General features: G+C 40.0%; 1 protein-coding gene across 2 annotated transcripts; it reads right to left on the reverse strand.

Annotated features, from left to right (window-relative positions):
• Positions 1-6,736: 6,736 nt before the first annotated feature.
• Positions 6,737-12,884, reverse strand: emc10 (ER membrane protein complex subunit 10). Of its 2 annotated transcripts, XM_079232677.1 has the most exons (8): positions 12,783-12,884; positions 12,576-12,642; positions 11,923-12,035; positions 11,619-11,732; positions 10,785-10,969; positions 8,552-8,645; positions 7,775-7,872; positions 6,737-7,300 (listed from the first exon to the last, which is right to left on the reverse strand). In XM_079232677.1, exons 1-7 carry the CDS (start codon positions 12,873-12,875, stop codon positions 7,786-7,788), a joined length of 753 nt encoding a protein of 250 aa, XP_079088803.1. In that variant the 5' UTR covers positions 12,876-12,884; the 3' UTR covers positions 6,737-7,300; positions 7,775-7,785. The 2 variants fall into 2 exon arrangements, with proteins under 2 accessions (XP_079088803.1, XP_079088802.1); XM_079232676.1 differs by lacking the exon at positions 7,775-7,872.
• Positions 12,885-20,551: the final 7,667 nt, after the last annotated feature.

Here is a 20,551-nt window from a genome sequence, read left to right on the forward strand (position 1 = left end):
TGAAAAGTCACAAAACGTCTGGAGATATAACTACCGTTCAAAGGTTTGGGGTCACCCAGACACATTTTCAGTTTCTTCGCCATTTCTCACAGGGAATAGCTTTCATTTCTAAGAACAAGAATAGAGTTTTTGAGAGTGTAATCAAATTTTGAGAGTATAATCAAACAAACAAATGTGATGCTAAATATTCAACTAGCTCAAAGGAAGGCCAGTTTTATAGCTTCTCTCACCAGCATTACTGTTTTAAGCTGTGCTAACATAATTGCACAAGAGTTTTCAAGGGTTTTTAAGGGTTTTCATTCATTAGTCTTGTACCATTAGAACACTGGAGTGATAGTTACTGGAAATGGGCCTCTATACACCTATGTAGATATTTGATTAAAAACCAGACGTTTCCACCTAGAATAGTAATTTACCACATAAACAATGTATAGTGTATTACTGATTAATTTAATGTTATCTTCATTGAAAAAAACAGTGCTTTTCTTTGAAAAATAAGGACATTTCTAAGTGACCCCAAACTTTTGAACGGTAGTGTAGTGGAGTTTTTTGAGGGCTTTTTTGAAGCTCCTGAACATTTGAATACCCAGCATGCCTGAATCGGACAATGTTTTCCCAAAAAACAAGTAATGTATCTATTTTTTAACCGAACAACACAATTTTTTGACTGAAACTCCTTCCTAATATGCCAAAGCTTTGCAACATTTTTGTTGCAGATTCTGATTCTGTAGGTCCTTATCTTTCCAAAAGGTGCATTATTAGTATGTGGGATGTTGTTAAGGCCCTGAACCATGGAGTTGGAAAAACCCGGGGACCGCTCGAGGAGGCATTTTTTGCAAATCTTGCTCATATCATACTGGATGTTCTCATACAAGTTTTTTTCTTTTTAAATATACATTTTATTTACAAAAAATATCTAGTATTAGATCTCATTTGGGGTTCATACGCCTACTTGAACAGACTTCACTAAGAACTCTAGAAGGGCTTCTCCCCCCCCGAGGGTTTTAACAACCACAGATGATTAGATAATGTTCGGAGGGTTTCCATCGCTGGTGCGCCATGATGCACGTTAACATGAAATACCTCCTTCTCATGAGACGGCATCTCACTGCTATCAAAAGCAGAATTTTAATGAAGCGTGAGTACACGCTTAGCGCCGGCTCACATATTACCAGATACGCTCCGTGTGAGGCATGAAAAAAAACTTCAACACCTGCTGCTTACTGCTGTCTGTGAGCGGGCTTAAATAGTACCCTGACCCTTGGGTGTGTTTAGGGGCGCTATGCAAAACATTGAACAGTCAACGATCACTCCGTAATATCCCAGTGTGCATTACCTCCCAGCCGGGCCATTAAACCGCCTATCATGTTCCTTCATTACATGTTAACATGGTGGTGCTGTGGTGACACGTTTAGCGCAATTGGACACAATAAGTGTGAGGCTGTAATCTGTGCAGGCCTTCTGGGATGCTGCTCACGGACTTCTCCTTCAAGTTGTCTTGGCTTTCCTCTGATTGACAAGGCAGGTGCTTCCTCCTCACCTTCCTCACACTGTGCTGGTGTGTTCAGGGGCTCTGGCTGTGAACATGGTGGAGCGTGTTTATTCCAGCGACTCAAGTCTCAGAAACCAAACCACTGCTGTTTGTTTCTTACTGTGAATAATGCAGCAGTGGGAACATTCAGGTCATTTACTTCATTAAAAGTACTACAATAATGTATGCATCTTCTATTACTAGTCCTGTATTTAAAATCAAGTAGAAGCACAGAAGTATTATCACCGAAATGTACTTAAAGTATCAAAAGTCAAATGACTCGTTCCCGACTGCATGAGACCTTATTACATATACAATATTATAGTTAATACTGATGCATCAGCAGCATGATACTGTTGTAGCTGCTCGAGGTGAAGAGAGTTTGAAGTACTTTATGCACATTTAGTCCAGGGGTTCACAAGCTACGGGGCGGGGCCCTCCAGAAGGTCACCAGATAAATGTGAAGGGTCACGAGATGATTAATGGGAGAGAGGAAGAACATCTAACACATTTCATAGACTTTTTTTTCTCTCTCTCTCTCTCTGTGTATACTGATATTGCTGTGTGATATTTGCTGATATTAATATATTAAGTTGATATTTTATATATTTACAATTGTAGGGCCTTCAACTGTTATTGAATGAACCCATGTGAGAAGTTTAGATGACACACACAAAACTAATTGGTGACACGTAGATGTTGTAACCGCATTTAAACGTCATCAAAATCAAATAGATCGTAAGTGTTCAGACTACAAATACTATGAATTTGGACAATTTGAGAAACCAAATGCCATAATGTCACATTTGAGTTGTTAATAATGCCTGCATGGTTAAAGTGTCCAGATTTACAGCGTGATAACGACAGCAGCTTTAGTGCAACATAAACCTTGTGGCTGCTCCTAAATCGTTGTCATGTTAGCATTGGTGGTCTCCAGAGAGCCATGAGATTTATGAGTACCGGCTGCCCTGTAACCATCCTGCTCCATGTAACCCCCCTCCATAGCCCAGGCATTTGAAATGATTTACACTCTCATCATTTTAATTTTCTCTCAAGACATGTGGGTACCTACTACCAATGGCTTGTGGAGTGAAGGTCAAAGTATAATGTTCTTCAGTAGAGCCAAGCAGTGACAGGAAAGAGAGACTTACTCAATAATAGTAATATTAAATTCCATTTCTGCCAATAGATCGCTCCAAATGCTACACACTTTAAAAGGTATTAAAATGAAAGGGTTGCAGTTAGTTCAGTGCCCATCTCTGCAGACCGACTGCCTAAAGAGGCAGATCATGTTCTCAAGAGTTGGTGGATACCAAAACCGAGCTCAAAGGAGACTGAAATGTGACTTACGCTGGAAACACAGCAAAGCAGCGGTGCAGCCCGTCCATGAACAGCTCATTTGATTCTGCGAGAGGCCAAAATAAAAGGTGTTTTATCTTTTGGTTGAAAATTGCAACCAGAGTCCTACGACTTTTGTGAGACGTTGACCTACATTACAAATGATTTCTTCCCGCCAGAAAAGCATGAACACGCCTCCTGTCCACAGAATTTTTTTATTTGTTGTGAGAAGCACTTTGTAGCTGCTTGGTATGTGTCCAACGTTTAGCTGGAGATATGCTCAACTACTACTACAGGTTCCAGTTGTTTCAAGCGGCCTCACGTGAGGAGGAGAAAAGCTGGACGTTATAGTGAGGGGAGAGACGTGATAATTGTTTAAATATGGGAATGTTGCGACTATACTTCATGGAGAATGAAAACAGAACTAGAGATACGTTTAACTGTTATTAATATAGGAGGAACCTGTAGTATCGAGTAGCATAGCATCCTGTCACAGCTTCTGTGCTTCAACTCTTCAGCCTTCAGTAACCGTGAGACTTTTATTTTTCTCCCAAATGTCGAGGGTGCAAACCATGCCATCTATTCAGTTTTACCGACTCTGTGTCGTCTTTGAAGCAAAGGTGAGTCATTTACACATCGATTGGAGTTGTGTATTTGGCCGCCGAAAGAATGTTTGCAACGCTCGTGCCGGAGTTCCTGTCTCCTCGGGGGCGAACAACGTCAGAAACTTTGGCGGCTGACAAATCAACATTCACACCAACTTCACGCAGTGATTGGGAAGGTGAGAAAGTTGGCAATCATAAAATGTAAAAAAAAAAAAACACAAGTCAATTCGCTTAGCATTTACCCCCACTGCACTTTATAATTATAACATGTAGTTACTGTGAACAACAGCTTTTAAAACCCCATCGCATCTCATTTTAATTGTATTATTTTGTCATTACGTGCATTTTACTTTTGTTATTTTTAGGTGAATGTAATTTCAGCGTGGAGTCTTTTCTACGCTTGTTGAGAGCAACATGTGTTTACTGTATGTGTGGCCTCCTTGGACTGCGACCACACATGACTCCATTCCTAAAGATCACCACCGTCTTGTGTCTCCGTGTCCCCCAACTTCCCGTTAGATGGACATACATCACGGTCGCCGATAGGCCTCCCATGATTCATCAGGGTTTCTGCTGAAAGTGGAATAAATGAGATGGTTGAGTTTGGTAGGAAACCCTTTGAAACATGTATAATCGTGACTCACCACCACGCTACTCTCATGATATCACATGAATCGCTCCCCCTCGAAGCAGATCCATTACCAGCAGATGACTTTTTCCACCAGACTTACTTCATTCTCACTCTCCTGTTTCCTCAGCTGTTGTTTTCACCTTTTCCTCACGTTGTACAGCCAAACAGCAGAAGCAGGACGGGGCGCTCGTGTGACTCGTGGGTCTTTCTGAGAAAGGCCCGGCTGGTGATTGGAGGAGGCCAGAGGGCACCGAAGTGTTGAAGCTCAATGCCGAGCCTCCTGAAATAAAACGATATTCCTCACAGTTTGACACCGGGACTAAAAGCAGCTGACCGGCTGACTGACGTGAGGAAGAGGAGCGGCGATGTTGACACAGGGACTTTGGGACGTTATGTTTCTAAAGCCGGGCTGTTTTGAATCTGTGATCTCTCTTTCTGACGCACGATTATAAATACAACACAGATAGGTGGCAGGAGGATGGAGTGGAGACAGAATGGACCCCACTTTAGTTGGGACTGGACGGTCTGTTAGATGTCGTTTCCAAGGAGCTTACGACTTGAAATTGTTTGCGTTTGTCCTTGCAATCAAAAGTCAGCTCCTGTCTTAGAGGGTATGAGGCGCAATCCTAGTTTATTCTTTTGTTTAAGGTACGATACTTCTTTTCTTTTTTAAATCTTTTCATTTTACCTGAATATGTTGATGATTTTGGTGCTTTTCTTCTGTGCAGAAAAAAACACCTAAACGACAGTGATGAGAAAGCCGGTCCCGGTCAGACTGTGTGCTAGTGGGGCACTGGGATTTTATTTTTTATTTTCTATCTTTTATGTGTCACTCAAATAATCAAATATTCTGTTCCGATTCTTCGCGCAAAGCTTGGTGAATCATTCCTGAACACCAGAGATTTAACAAAGTCTTTGACTTTACACTCTCAAAATCTCAATATTTTATTCAAGGAATTCCAAAACCACCAGAGGATGCTGGATGAAGGGAGAGACGAGGACACTTTAAAACGGGAAGCTGCAAACGGTCTGTATAAATGATGATATGAAGCCTTTGGAGGAGTCTTAGGAAAACAGTTCTGCTCATTGTGTTTGTTTATTTTTATATATATATATATATATATGTATATATATATATATATATATATATATACATATATATATATATATATATATATATATATATATATATATACATATATATACATATATAAATAAATAAACACAGTATAAACTAAATACAGACTGCCACAATAGTTGACACTTGTTGGGAGACAGCAGCTGCTCTTATCCCAACTTGGTAAATCCCCAATTGTATTTAAAAAGGATTAAACAGCTGAGTGGCGGCTTTCCAGTTCCAATGTGTTAAACTCCGACAGAAGTGGTTCTGGTTTCCCTCATTACCAGTCAGGAACAGACCAGTTTTATTGGATTAGATTAGACCAGCGGTTCCCAAACTTTTTAGGCCACGCACCCCCTTCTACATCCCGACCGGGTTCACGCACCCCCAATCCCCCACACCTTAAAAAAAAACGCAACAGAGCCTATTTATAGCCGCATAAAATCGGACCAATGCGAGAACTGTTTGCTCGCGCGTGGCGTTTGTTACAAGATTTAGTCCGCTGTATAGATTTCAGTTACACAAGGCGTCACTTTTAAAGAGCAATAAGGATGGCGAGGACACACGCACAGGCTCAGAGGCAGATTGCATTTCACATGTATTTACTTAAACACAGTAAGCCACGTAAAGAACAAAGAGTGGCACATGCATAGGCTCAGAAACAGATATAAATAAAAAAGGAGGCGTCCATATGAGGATTTTCACATGCAGCGCAGGTGGCTCAGCCTGCAGCAAGAGAGATAGAGAGGGAGAAAGTGAGAGACGTGAACCTCACTGCACAACACGCACTGTGGCTTCGGGCAATCTGCATTGCCAATCCAAGTGAAGCCCAGACCCAGATAATTGTCATCATATTTCCTCTTTTTTTCCCAGTCTGATGCTCACTCTCATCTCCTCTTTCTCCGACTCCCGGTCGATTTCTTCTCCCGGTCTCTCCCCAACGCACCTCTCCGTTTCTCTCGCCTCCGGTTCCTCCCTCTCTCTCTGTCCCTCTCCTCTTTTATTACTGACAGCTTCCCCGATTTCAGCCAGTTTAACATATTTTCATGGATGTTGCTGAATGAATGAAATGACGTTAGGTGCACAAGCTAGGCTAGTTAGTGTGTACGTAAAAGACAGTCTGGCGGCCGGACCGGAAGTGCATCTATTTATTAAATTGTACGTTTTTAAATTTAAAATCTTACAAAGGGAAATTTTATAATTAAAAAATCCTACTTAATTTTTTAAATTATGTTTAATATTAATTATTACACCATTAGACCATTAAATTTTTCCTCTCGCACCCCCAGGGCACCACACTTTGGGAATCCCTGGATTAGACCATGTAAACAAATGTTTATTGAGTTTGTGCCTTTTCCTTCTTCTATTTTTTTTTGTAGACCGTCATATTTTTCCAGTTAACAGCAGAGAAATGTATGAATGAAAGCTGACTAACATTTTGTATTCACATTCAAAATGAAATACTAAACACTGACAGAGAAAAACCAACACATTGACTCCACTTTCATGTGACTTTATTTTGTTTATTCCTTATCCTTATCGAAAACCATGACTATTTTACAACATGTAGTCTCAAATATTTTTCCATCATTGATCTGATTACTTCTACTGCTGCCTTTTTTATTTATATTTAATTTAGTTATTTTCTATGACTTTACCGGTGTTAAAACTAAACCTGAGCCTCAAAGTAAAACAGGACTCTGAGTCTAAAACTCTCCAGTCTGAGTGACGTAGAGAAAAGGCAGGTCAAGTAATAAATACTTTATTTTCACATTAGTATTAAAAATGTAGTCATCTGCAGGGCGCAATATCTCCTCTGTGTGTACAATTTTAAGTTGTATATGACATACATTTTTATCCTACTTAAATAGCGTTATGTACAGCAATTAAAATCTGCTCAAGAGAACTACTGTTCAGGAAATGTTCACCAATAACAAAAACAAAAAAAACGGAAGCTATTTGCTTGTTGATCATCGGCCACCTCCATTGGCTGCTCCGCCTCCGGCTCCTCCTCCTGATTGGTCCTGAGCACCAGACATCATGAGGAAGAGAACAAGAGGCACGATGTACATCCACTGGAGAGGACAAGAAACAAACAAAAAGGGAAGTAAATAAAACGATAGTTGTTTTAAAAGACAACAATTACTAACTGCGATCACAGAGATCAGTCCCAGATTGGTCTCCCCAGATTAGGTTCTACTCATTTTCTGAACAGAAAAAGGTTAAAAGTGGGTGAGAAAGTGAAGAATAAAGAACAGATCTCAGTGTCAACACCAAACACATGCTCAACATGGTCACACTGACAACTACGATTTACAATGTATTGATGGTTTAGAGTGGAGGATTCCTTGTAAAATGCATTTTGGATTAAGACAAAAATTTCCTTTATAAATCAGGAATGCATTTGGCACTGACCCTGGAAAAACATGAAAGAGAGGAAAAGTGGGAAACAAAGTAGTGGGTTTCAGTTAGTCATGTAGAAGTTATGTATGTATAAATTGATAGAGGAGGGAGGAGGACAGAACAAGCCACAAGTAAGAAAACAGTACTTCAGTGGGAATCAGCTCTGCTCTCTGCCTCCCCCTGCTGGAGGCTGTGCTGAGTTGCTGACCATGAGGAAGATTGCACCTCCCAGAATCAAATACCACTGGAACACAGCACAGCATCGAGTCAACACACGGCCACTGGATGCAGCACAGCACAGAGTCAACACAGGTCACTGAACACAGCCAGATACACAAGACAAGCACTGAGGTCATAAGAGGTCAGACGGAGCCGGGCGGTGGGACACAGCTTCTCTGTGGGAAAGACATGGAGCTCACGCCACTGACAGCCCCACATGTCCCAAAGATGACAAATGTACACGTTACCAAAGTTTAAACTTGAACTTTGAAGGCAGAATAATCTCTGCCGACTATGGCAGCATGGCAGTACAGAGATAGGCTGAGGCTGGTGTGACAGCAGTCAAGCTCTGGTGCAGACCCCCCTTTTGGGCCCGAGACCTAAAAAAAAGGGGGGTCTGGGGCCAGTTGCAAACGAACTCTGGTCCAGTTGTTTCATGGTGTGAAAGCAGATATCCCTATTTTTCTGCCACAAATATTGGCAAATGAAATAGAAGAAAAATAAACCCTTGCCCGGTATACTACATCTGAACATATGCCGGCAGCAAAGGAAAAGTTAAGGCTCTGATGGGAAAAAAACAATTAGCTGAAATAAGCATTTTCATGCATCCATAAACTATATGGGCCATTACAATCATAAGAGCCCAATTACCAAAGGCAGCGAGTAAATCTTTAGGCACAGCACTTTTCAGTAAGAGTACTTACATATTTAGCAAAGAAAGATTTCTGCTCTTGTGGATTCTTCTCTTTCTTCTCAGTTTCTTGTTCCATTCGTTCAAGGAACAGAGCCGTCTCGGGTCTGGAAAAAAGTTGCCAATTAGAATTTAAACAAACCCTGAAACAGAAAGTGTATGGGAAAGGCAGAAAAGAGAAGAGAGACTTGTTCTCCCCATGGGGAAACAGTGTAAAGCTGCTACGCCAAGGCAAATATAACTGAATCAAAGACATCAGAGACAGCTACACAGGAGGATTTCACTAATGCATAGATAGCTTCCACTTCCCGTGCTGAAACCCCTCCAGCTAGACCTCCGTCACTGGTTCTAAGTGCTTTGACGCAAACACCGAAGTTAAAGCGCCGTGCCCCTCCCCCGCCTCCACAACATCTCCACAACCATCTTCTATCTCCCCTACCTGATAAAGACATTGGTAGACCAAGATAACAGTGCAGCTGTTCTTATTGAAGCAACACCTCCCAACTTCAGTTTCGTGAGTGAAACAAGAGCGCATAAGAAAGGAGGTGGAGTTGCTATTTTATATAATGAGTCTCTTCAATGCAAGCAGATGTATTTTGGTCATTTTACTTCCTTTGAATATGTGGCTCTCAATTCCACGCAAGTTTTATTCCTCAACATTTACAGACCACCTAAATACTGTGCCACCGTCTTTGATGAGTTTACTGAACTGCTGTCTATAATCTGTATTGATTATGATTGTGTTGTCATTGTTGGTGATTTTAATATCCATGTTGATAATCCCCAGGACAGACGGTCTATAGAGCTATGTGGTGTCCTTGATAACTATGATCTGACTCAGCATGTAACAGGTCCCACCCACAACAAGGGACACACTCTAGACTTAATCATCACCAAAGTTCTGGACATTTCCAAGGTTGCTGTGACGGATGTTGCACTCTCTGATCATTCCTGTGTTTTCTTTGAGAGTGCAATCTCCTTGCACACAAATGTCCAAACCAAGGTTGTGACAAAGCGTTACATCACTGAAAACACCAGTGAACTATTTAGTCAGAAGTTCTGCTCCACACCAGGCCTCTCTTGCATCTCAGTCAATGAGCTTGTGGATGGCTTCAATTCTAAAGTTAAAAATGTTATTGATGCCATTGCACCCACTAAGGTGAAGGTTGTCTCGGGTAAGAAATTAAATCAATCAATTAAATCAAGATAAAACAGAAGTAATTGTTTTTGGTCCCAAGGACGAACGATTGAAAGTCAGCGCTCAGCTTCAATCACTAATGTTAAAAACCTCAAACCAAGCCAGAAATCTAGGTGTAGTTATGGATTCAGACCTCAACCTGAGCAGCCATATCAAGACAATTACAAAATCAGCCTACTATCACCTGAAGAATATATCAAGGGTTAGAGGACTTTTGTCTCAACAGGATCTGGAGAAACTTGTCAATGCATTTATCTTCAGTAGACTTGACTACTGTAACGGTGTGTTCACAGGCCTCTGTAAAAAGTCAATCAGAAAGCTGCAGCTGATTCAGAACGCTGCAGCTCGAGTCCTCACTAAGACCAGGAAAGTGGATCACATCACTCCAGTTCTGAGGTCTTTGCACTGGCTCCCTGTCAAACAAAGAATTGACTTTAAAATCCTGCTGCTGGTTTATAAAGCACTGAATGGTTTAGGGCCTAAGTATGTTTGTGATCTGCTGCTACCTTATGAACCATCCCGGCCACTCAGCTCGTCTGGGACGGGTCTACTTTCTGTTCCAAGAGTCAGCGCTAAACATGGAGAAGCAGCGTTCAGCTTTTCTGCTCCACACATCTGGAACAAGGTCCCTGAAAGCTGCAGGTCTGCTGAGACCCTCAGCTCCTTTAAGTCCACATTGATGACTTTTCTGTTTGCTGCTGCCTTTAATTGAACCAGATTCAATTACTGCATCTCACTACTGCATTATATTTCTTAAACTGCACTGCAACTTTTATTCAACTTTTATTTCTTATGTTGCTTTTTCTAGTTTTATTTTGCTTTTTGAGTGTTTTAATGTTTTCTTAACTGTTTTTAAATCTGCATTATGTTTTGATGCTTTTAATGGTTTTATGTGAAGCACACAATCGCCTTGTTGTTGAAATGTGCTATACAAATAAACTTGCCTTGCCTTGCCTTACAGATGCGGATGCTAGCAAGTTGCTCGCATAAGCAGAAAGGAAGAAAACCAAAAACATAAAATTAAGCAAATTCATCATTTAGGACTGACCCGGGTGCATTGACAGGTGCCATGACGCTGAGTGTGGTGTTGAAAACCTCGAGATCTACTTCATCCTCAACCTCAATGCCCCTGCAGGCCCCGGGGAACGTCACTATGGAAACACCGATGACGTAACCAGAGACATCAGTGTGAAGGGAGATGACGTCGCTCAGATGGGACTCAACCATGGCACACTGAGGAGCAGAATAGAGGTCCATGTTAGAGATGAAGCAGAAAGTTAGCATCACTCACATTCACAGCGTATCTTTATGATGCCGTTTCATCTGATGGATCAACATTACATTTGAGAACGCCCTCATTCTAAATTAACTTAAGCTGGCTGGATATTTCAGATTTGACACAAAACATAATGAATATCATTCTTGCATGTCCCGAAGTTTTGTGGAGATTAAATTAAATAAGTGTTTTTGGCATCACATGTTAACCCAGCAAAAAAAGAAAAAGATTGGCTGGCTGAAGAACCAAAACATAAAAGCTAGTAGATTCAGTCAAAAAATATGAGTTATCAAATAAGCCCCACTCTTGTTCATAAACAAAATAAATTACAATTATAATCTTATAAGCTAACAAGAAAAACATTGACATTTTTTAAGTCCATACAGTAAGCCAAAAATGAAATTGAAAAAAAAAAAAAAAAGTAGAAATGTTTTAACTAGAGACCTTAATTAAGTCCCATTAATTACTCATGTCTTACATAGAGCAGGTGGATTTTTACTGACGAAGTGCCCCATGTACTAATTATCTCCCAGTTCAATACAAGCTTGTTGAGCACTTTAGTGTTTCTGAAGATTATTTCCTGGTGAAGATAAGTGAAATACATACGGCTCTGACAAATGCTGTGAGGTAACCTTCCATCTGCCGCTCCGTCTGTCTGTCTGCCTGCAGGAAAACACGCGGCACTCTGATTCTGTACAGTCCATCCACTGCAGCCACTTCCTGAAGTTCAAAACAAACACAGACGTTATGCCACACTCAAATCCTTGTGTATGACCTCTGGCTCTCTGAGCAAGGATTTTATGTCGATGCTCAGAGCAAAGGTGTAATATTTGGGGAAGCCCTGTGGTCTGTGGTTGTCCATGAGCATAATGGTCCCAAAACCACTTCTTCAAACCGCATCACATCTCACCTTTAGCCTGGCTCTGTCTTCCTCTGACAGCTGGCTCTGAGTTAGTGAGATGCTGGGCTCCCTTCCAGCTTTCAACACCAGTGCTCCACGCACTCGAAACTGTGCTACATCATCTGAAAAAATGTGGACAACAGACAGTAAGAACAAGGCAGTTAGCGTGAGTGAATAAATGAAGGGATCTTTTTCCCCGGTAGATATTTTGACATTACACAGTGGTGTATTTAATCACATTAATGATGGCTGCATTCCACTTCAGACAGTTCCTGGTATTGTGCACGCTGGCTCAATGCAACACCTCACTTGGACATTCAATGCAACTGTGCCATCGTTAATGTTATTAATTTTACCTGTGCTCTTCCTGCTATGACAAGTCAAAATGTGAAAAAGGTATATCAGATATATACACACACATAATGTAAATGTAGTCACATTTGACTCCAATGTTACATGCAGAGTTACACACGTTGGCAGTTATGCACATATATTGAACCAAACGTAATGTATCGATACATCAATACGATTACACCGACAGACGTTTGAATGAACGTCTCCATCCTGGTGTTAGCGCTACCTCAGTTAACGTTAGCTTAACAACATTAGCAATATCTTGTATCGTACTATAAACCATGATAGCAATAATAAGACTTCCTCACCAATTTCAAATGAGTGTTCGAGTGGTACGGAGAAACCACTGAATTCAGTGTCCATGACATCGCCAACCTGGTAATACAAATAGAAGATATAGCACCGTTAGCTTTCACCGACTCGAAGCTAAGGCTAACTTCATAGCTAACAGGTGCAGCTTCCGGTTAACGGCTGTGAAATGCTTAAAGATTACATTTATATAATTTCACACTTACCCTTCTGCCACTATTGCAACATACAAAATTCGTGCATACAACAAATAAAACAGTGGAGACAACTGCAATATTAACTGGTAGTGGACGGGCCATGTTGACAGAAACAGGCACCGGAAGACAATATAAAGAGAACGACAACAACTTGAGCACTTCCGGAATGCTTTCCAAAATATAGGTCTTTAAAATACGTGACATACAAATCGTGTATTCTATAAATTTCCTTTTAGCAGTTTTCAAATGCTGATTTGGGAGCCTTTGTAGCCACAGTCTAATTAACTACTCATTACAATGTATCATTCATTTTATGTTATTACACACACACACACACACGCACACACACGCACACACACACACACACACACACACACACACACACACACACACACACACACACACACACACACACACACACACACACACACACACACAGCTATTTTCCGTATCCTGAGCTATTTAAGGTATGTGCTGACCTAGTTTGCATGCATGTTTGTTTATGCATAGCCTACCACTCAATATATGTCAAATTACTTTCACTTCTGTCATATGTTGTTGCCAGTACTACTGCACAGGAACAGTATTAGGCTTTGCATTCACATTTTTAGCATTTTGGTGTTTATTGTATTTTAAACACCAAAGTTTAAAATTTCAATATTTGTCTTTATTGAACCAGATGTGTGCTGCTGTCTTGTAACTTGTCAGCAGCAGCTTATTGTGCATTTCTTCTTTGCAAATTAAAGCTGTTCTATACTTTGGGTTGTCTGTCAGCTAAGTGTTACCTTATATTTTTGGCTGAAACAAAGAAGGTTGTGACAGAATGAATACTGTAGAATTCCCTTATGTGTTGAAATCTATTAGGCCTAATGTATTTTAGTTTTTTGATAGTGTCCCTAGTATTTAGAGCACCATCTGTAAAAAACATGTAATTTAGTATATTTCAGCGCAAAAACAATGTGTCAAAGATACCATTTCACTCTCCTTGACATTACTAACAAGGTGAGTGTTGATAATATCCATGACCTCTTGATTCTGGATATGACACATCCAGGGCCAGCAGAGGCTGCTCATAGACCAGAAAAGACCCTCAGCCTTCCTCTCACCCCCACCCCTCTCCAACAGCCTTTAAAAGTGCCATTTTATCAGCTGAATAATACATATTTATATCCTCTGATGAAGAGGGTTGTTCGTGTTTGTAAATTCGTCATAGTCAGCATTCCATGTTCTAGCCCAGACTACGTTTTATTTACTTAAATGTCCCTTTACAGGAGAAAATACAGAGTCAAACAGAGCAGAAAACTGCAGTTGCACTTATCTCAAGACCAAGATCAGCATCTTATATTCATATTGTGCCTTCAGCTGGGACAGACTGCTGCTACAACAATGACCTTGTTACAACCTTTACTTTATGTCTCGGGGAACACAGGAAGTAACATAAAATCCTTTATGTAACAAAAGAAAAAGGCTGCTGAATTGTCATTTATTCAAAATGGAAATGATTACCAGAGATAAACCAAATGATATTGCAGAAATGGAAACAAGTAATGTGTCAGTTTCCAAGGCCAAAATAATAAACAATAAGCAAACATTAAAAATAAAACCTGCACGTGGTTTGCAGGAGAGGGTTTTATTGCAGAATTTCATCCGGTCTTTTAGTTAACATTTATAACCAGCAGTGAACAGCCACACAAGGGAACCCTGAATGTTTGTATTGTTCTGATAATTGTAGCCTAATTATAACCTAATATAAAAGAACAGGAATACATACTAGCTGATGAGGAATAAAAATGAGATAGCTTGTTAACTCTGCCTAAATGCATTCATTAACACATCAAACTTACATCTCTTTGAAATGTCTGGTTTAACTATTTCAGGTGATATGAGGTAATATAGAAAAATCAGTAAAAATGGTCAGGAATGTTCATTTAAGCACACATGTAGTCCTCTCACATTTCATAGATAAGGTCTATTGTGAATTGGGCGGCGATGGCTTGTCATTTTTGTAAAAAGTGGGTCCCGAGAAAAAAAGTTTGTGAAACACTGTTCACAAGAATCAAACAGAAAGACGATGCTAATCTCCAGAACTAAACACAGGAGAAAAAATACCAAAGGCACAGAACCCCACGAGGCTTAAAGCAAAACTAATTGATCAACGCTCGCCAAAACTATTCAGCAGGGAGAAATGATGGTTTAACAGTCCTGTATCGAGGTACTGTCAACGTTTCAACAGTAACACACTCCACGAAAGCGGCAGCAGCAGCCAGACAAACAAACAAACAGCCATCAAGCTCCACTGACGATCAAATGAGGTTCAGGTGTGGGTGATTAGGGCACTCAGAGGGGCGTGGCCGACCTGAAAGCAGAGCGAGAGAGAGAGAGAGACAGCTCTCAAAGGAAAGTCTGAGGGGAACTATGACTGTTACCGAGCAGAGTAACAGTTGCAGTGGCTGTTTGATCTCTTGCTTCTGACTCCAAAAACTTGTTTGAGTTTTTTTTTTTATATACATAAAGGCACATCTTCTTTACCCAAGTGTGTCTGGGAGGCTTGTAATGCAAGTAGGGACCATGTAATGGCAGCGTCTCTTGTTCGATTCCAGCCAGAGCCTCTCCCACTCGACTGCTGTCCCAGTCGAGTGGAGGCAACAAAATAAATATATTATGTATTGAAAAGAAATCTTTTTATCAATAGAGGAATGCAAACTTATACGATTATCAAGATTTTATATTTGAAAAAGTCAGTGATTGCAATAATTTGACACACAAAGGCATGTATGTATATATATATATATATATATATATATATATATATATATATATATATATATATATATATATATATTCTGTAATATATATATATTAATTAAACTTGCACAACAAAACATGTTTTATGACAACGTTTTTAGTGTTTCTGAATTGTCAGTGACTACTTCAAGATAAGTTCAAGTTATACAAAACTAAAATGTTAAGTAAATAAAATAGGTAGGCTTTCATAGCTGCATTTTTAATGTTCAAATACTTGAGACGACTTGAACTTGATGTGAAGGTGTACTGTCCATCGGTAGCAATATATAGGTTCTTCTATATAGGTAGCTTTTGTTTTAGGAAGGTTTGAATCAATTCAGAATCTAAGCTGATGAGTATCTTGATTCTTTCATGAATCGACCCCCCCTCCCCCAGTGCTGCACAAACATGTTTTTTTTCTCGTTATATGGCAATAACTCTTTTGCATTTGTTTTACGTTTGTTTGCAGCGTCCCCGAACTCAACAGGTTCAGTGAGAACAGGCTCTAATTATTAGAGCCTGTTCTCACTGAACCTGTTGAGCCTGAACCACTGAACCTGTTGAGTTTGAGACCCCCTCACAGGGGTCTCAAACTCGCGGCCCGCGGGCCGATATTTTGTGGCCCCCTACTTGAAATCAAAGTTTAGTGTTAGTGCAGCCCGCGCGTTTTTCTGAGGTCCGCACGCGCCCCGTAAGATAATGTTTACTGGACGTTTCAATTAATAGCTCCGTGACAAAACGGAGTAGAAAAAAGATTTAGATACTATTAGATGCGCCAAAGTCTGGAGGTTCCGCCCCACTCCTCTGTGTGATCATACGTGCCTCTCATAGCAGCACACAGCCAGAGGCGTCTGTGTCCAGCTCCACCTTTCATCTGATTTGTTGATTCAGGTGTCAGTCGACATTTTGTGTTAAACTACTCAATGAACACTCAGGAAATCCCTAAGGACCTACCCACCCACATGCGCTGCAAAGATGCACTGTTTTTTATTCAGACAGACAACACACTACCACCTGAGAAAAAAAAACCTTGCAGTGTACTAAAAAAAACAACACTGTCAACAGAGAGACGGCAGCTCTGCTCCGATCAGCTGTTCAGTTTTACTCTGCGCTACTTGACACACGACCATGCGCTGGTAAAGAGTACACAGTACACACACACATACATACAGAGTACACACATACATACAGAGTACATATGTTGTTCTTATTCTGAAAACTGTTCTTGAAAAAACGATACTGAAACATGCACATTGTGTAAACATTGTAAATAGTTTGTTTTTCTATAGAACATATTTTGACTCAAACATATATAGTAAATATTTTGTTTGAAAACAAAAACTGTTGTAATATTAATGTTTCATGTGCACACACCCCATGAAGCTTGATCTGTAGTATGAAGTCATTTCTCAGTCCTGAGTCTGTTGCAAATGGAACTTATTGACTTGCAGCAGAGATCTAAAAGCTACATTCAGAGAGGAAAACCAGACATGATGGACCATTTCTGAGAGAATTGCCTCCATCCTTCCCTGAGCTGACAAAAGTGATCAGTCGGGTAATGTACCTTTTTGGAAGCATATACCTGTGAGAAACATTTCTCCTCTATGAACTTTAATAAATGCAAGTACAGGTCCAGGCTTAGTGATGCCCATCGTGAACCTGGATCAGGTTTCACTATGACCTGGTTAAGGGCTTCACTGTGACCTAGATTAGGGTTTCACTGTGACCTGGTTCAGGGCTTCACTGTGACCTGGTTCAGGGCTTCACTGTGACCTAGATTAGGGTTTCACTGTGACCTGGATTAGGGTTTCACTGTGACCTGGATTAGGGTTTCACTGTGACCTAGATTAGGGTTTCACTGTGACCTGGATTAGGGTTTCACTGTGACCTAGATTAGGGTTTCACTGTGACCTGGATTAGGGTTTCACTGTGACCTGGATTAGGGTTTCACTGTGACCTGGATTAGGGTTTCACTGTGACCTGGATTAGGGTTTCACTGTGACCTGGATCAGGATCAATGTGGCTCAGCTGTGTGAGCAGAAGCGCTGCCAGGTGTCTGGCAAGAAATAGAATAAAGTACAAATGTATTCAGGTTTTCCATTTGTTGGTTCGGCGCAGTTTCAATAAGTTAATTTAAAAAATCTAATATATTTGCACTGTTAAAAACAATTATAAAAATGTATAGAAACTGCTGGTTGCCTTTTTTATGACGAAAATATGTTTTGAATGAAAACAAATTGCGCTTTCTGTGTGGCCCTCTGATGAGATCACAATACCAGCGGTGGCCCCAAGCCAAATTGAGTTTGAGACCCCTGCTCTAATACGTTGCACCTCCAGACCAGAATTCATGGGTCGTTGTTGTACGTCTCTAGGCCTGCGGGCGCACACTGGATCCTGGCTCCAGTTACTAATTTAACAAATAATTGCAGTTGTCAAATCCCTGTTTAACAGTATGAGGGTCACCTAAGGGTCAGCATTGTCTGTGGCTCTACTTATGGGGGTTTTGGCCAAAAGAGCCCCAAAACCTGGAAGAGTCGAACCAGAGAGAAAAGAGAAGCCGCAGCAGGTTTCTGCCAGATGTGATTGATGTGTTTTATTCCTCAATGCTTATTCCTGGCTGAGGAGTTCTGCTGACATGCAAGAAAACCTCACAAGTGAAAGGCATCCATCATTTTAAACTTCAACATTTATGCTTCAAAGTGCTGAGAAGAAGTTTTGAATCCATTTTTAATCCTTGAAAGTTTTGGGTATCAAGAAGTCAAGACTTAATGCGCAAAATGACTTTGTTGGATGCTGTCGCACCTTCTCCGCTGTAACTTCCGTCCTGACATTTGCAAGAATAGCAATCTGGCTCGCTGACGAAAATATCAAATGTTTTTGACAAAAGGAATGTACACGATGAGGTCAAAAACATGGGCACAAGAAGGATTATTTACGGTCTTATTGACACTATGATATATCTACCTTAGAATACAAAAAACAACTAAAAGAAGACAACGGCTGAACAGAAAGCCACAGGTTTTCTCTGATTTCTCACATGAAATGACTTACATGGATATCGTTTTGTGACTAATTGTTTTTGACGTGCTTTTGGCACATTGTTGTTATCACATTACTGTCTGTATGAAGCAGTCGGTCTCTCTCCGGGCTCCTGTTCAGCGTGGAGGTGGGGCATGGAGCATATGGTGACTGAGGCATGTGACTCCCCCGGACGCTGCCTTTGAAACTGTGCAGGCCTATACAGTATCTATTCCCCTTTCCTGGGACAGCATATTAATCTCTGTCACCGGCCTAAACAACGGAGTCACCTTACTACTCTTGGTCAAATATGAAAGCTTGTATATTTACATGACAACGACAACAGGACTTTGAAGGAAGACGTCATGTCCCGTCTGTGTGCTGTGAAAAAATGGAGCATTGGGAAAAATGAGAAAGAAAGTCAACAAAATGTTGAAAAAATGTAAGTTTTAATAAGTTTGGGGTCAATCAATGAACAATAATTTTCTCTTCACCGTGTATAGTCAGAGGTCTTTCTTAATGGCAGGGATTAATAAGAAATTATTTTGCTAAAACGGCTCATCCTTGCAAGGTTTATTAACAGTAGATCCAGTCAATGCTATGCAGATATTTAATTATACATCTCTTCACTTCCTCATAACATCACACAATTGTCTGTTTTACATGACTGCCTGTAAGTTTTAATGCCATTGGATGGCTGATAATGTTCCTAACTGAATGCTGATAAAACAGAGGTCCTTATAAGGTGCAGGAAATTCATGGTTTCTTTGCCGTCTGATCTTCACCTACAAAATGACCCCAAAGAAACCGAATACGGCTACAAAGATAAACAAAATAATTACAAAGAGACTCAAAACAACCACAAAGAGACACAAAATAACTACAATGAAACATAAACAAAGAAACATCAATAACTACAAAGAGACATAACTATCTACAAATAAACATAAATAACTACAAAGAGACACAACATCACTAAAAAGAGACACAAAAAAACTACAATGAAACATAAACAAAGAAACATAAATATCTACAAAGAAACATAAATAACTACAAAGAGACACAACATAACTACAAAGAGACATGTCTACAAAGAGACATAAATATCTACAAATAAACATAAATAACTACAAAGAGACATAAATAACTACAAAGAAACATAAATAACTACAAAGAGAAATAAATATCTACAAATAACTACAAAGAGACATAAATAACTACAAATAAACATAAATAACTACAAAGAGACATGTCTACAAAGAGACATAAATAACTACAAAGAGACATAAATAACTACAAAGAAACATAAATAACTACAAAGAGACACAAAACAATGAGAGAATGATTGATTCTAGATCTGTGCTACTTTTGTGTGGACCTGGCCTAAATCAGATATAAATAAAGCTTGCTTAGTTTTTGCACAAATCTGAAGCACCATTTAGATGTATGGTATAGTCTCTTTCTTTTAACAACCACAATCTATGAAAACAAATCTGTTTAAATGCTGAATTTAGCTTCGTCTAAACCTGCAGCTTTTCACACAACGTACTGACTGCTTTCATGTCTAAACGGGTGTGTAACAGTGAAAGGAAAGACGCTGTGAAGGTGGAGAGGACCTGCTTCAGTTGGCTTAACGTGTACATCAGTGAGGCTTAACTAATGCAAGCGTTAAATAACTCTGATGTCATCCTTTACAGCGGATCATTGGATCATGCAGGACTCCTATAGTTAGTCTCCTATAGCCACTTTAAATCCACAATGATTTCAACCTATTCAAAGTCAGAGTATAAATCACAACAGATGATCTTTGAACGCTTATATATTAGACTTAGCAAAGATAATTCATCTTAAATGTGTAAAGTAAAGCCAGAATATACAGTACGTCGAACAGAGTCAAGGACCTTTTATGTCCTAGTCAAACAGCCCTCCATAATCTTACTCGAGGGTATTTTGTTCTCCTTGAACATCTGAATCTC

This window comes from Taurulus bubalis (assembly GCF_910589615.1).
Source record: "Taurulus bubalis genome assembly, chromosome: 17".
NCBI lineage: Eukaryota > Metazoa > Chordata > Actinopteri > Perciformes > Cottidae > Taurulus > Taurulus bubalis.

What these genes read in the sequence shown, in the direction of transcription:
- emc10 (XM_079232676.1), bottom strand. Translation starts at nt 12,875, where the DNA reads ATGGCCCGTCCACTACCAGTTAATATTGCAGTTGTCTCCACTGTTTTA. An exon ending in TCACAGCATTTGTCAGAGCC is followed by an intron (nt 10,970 to 11,618) that starts GTATGTATTTCA and finishes TCTGCTCCTCAG; the next exon opens with TGTGCCATGGTTGAGTCCCA. An exon ending in AATCTTTCTTTGCTAAATAT is followed by an intron (nt 7,301 to 8,551) that starts GTAAGTACTCTT and finishes TGTCCTCTCCAG; the next exon opens with TGGATGTACATCGTGCCTCT.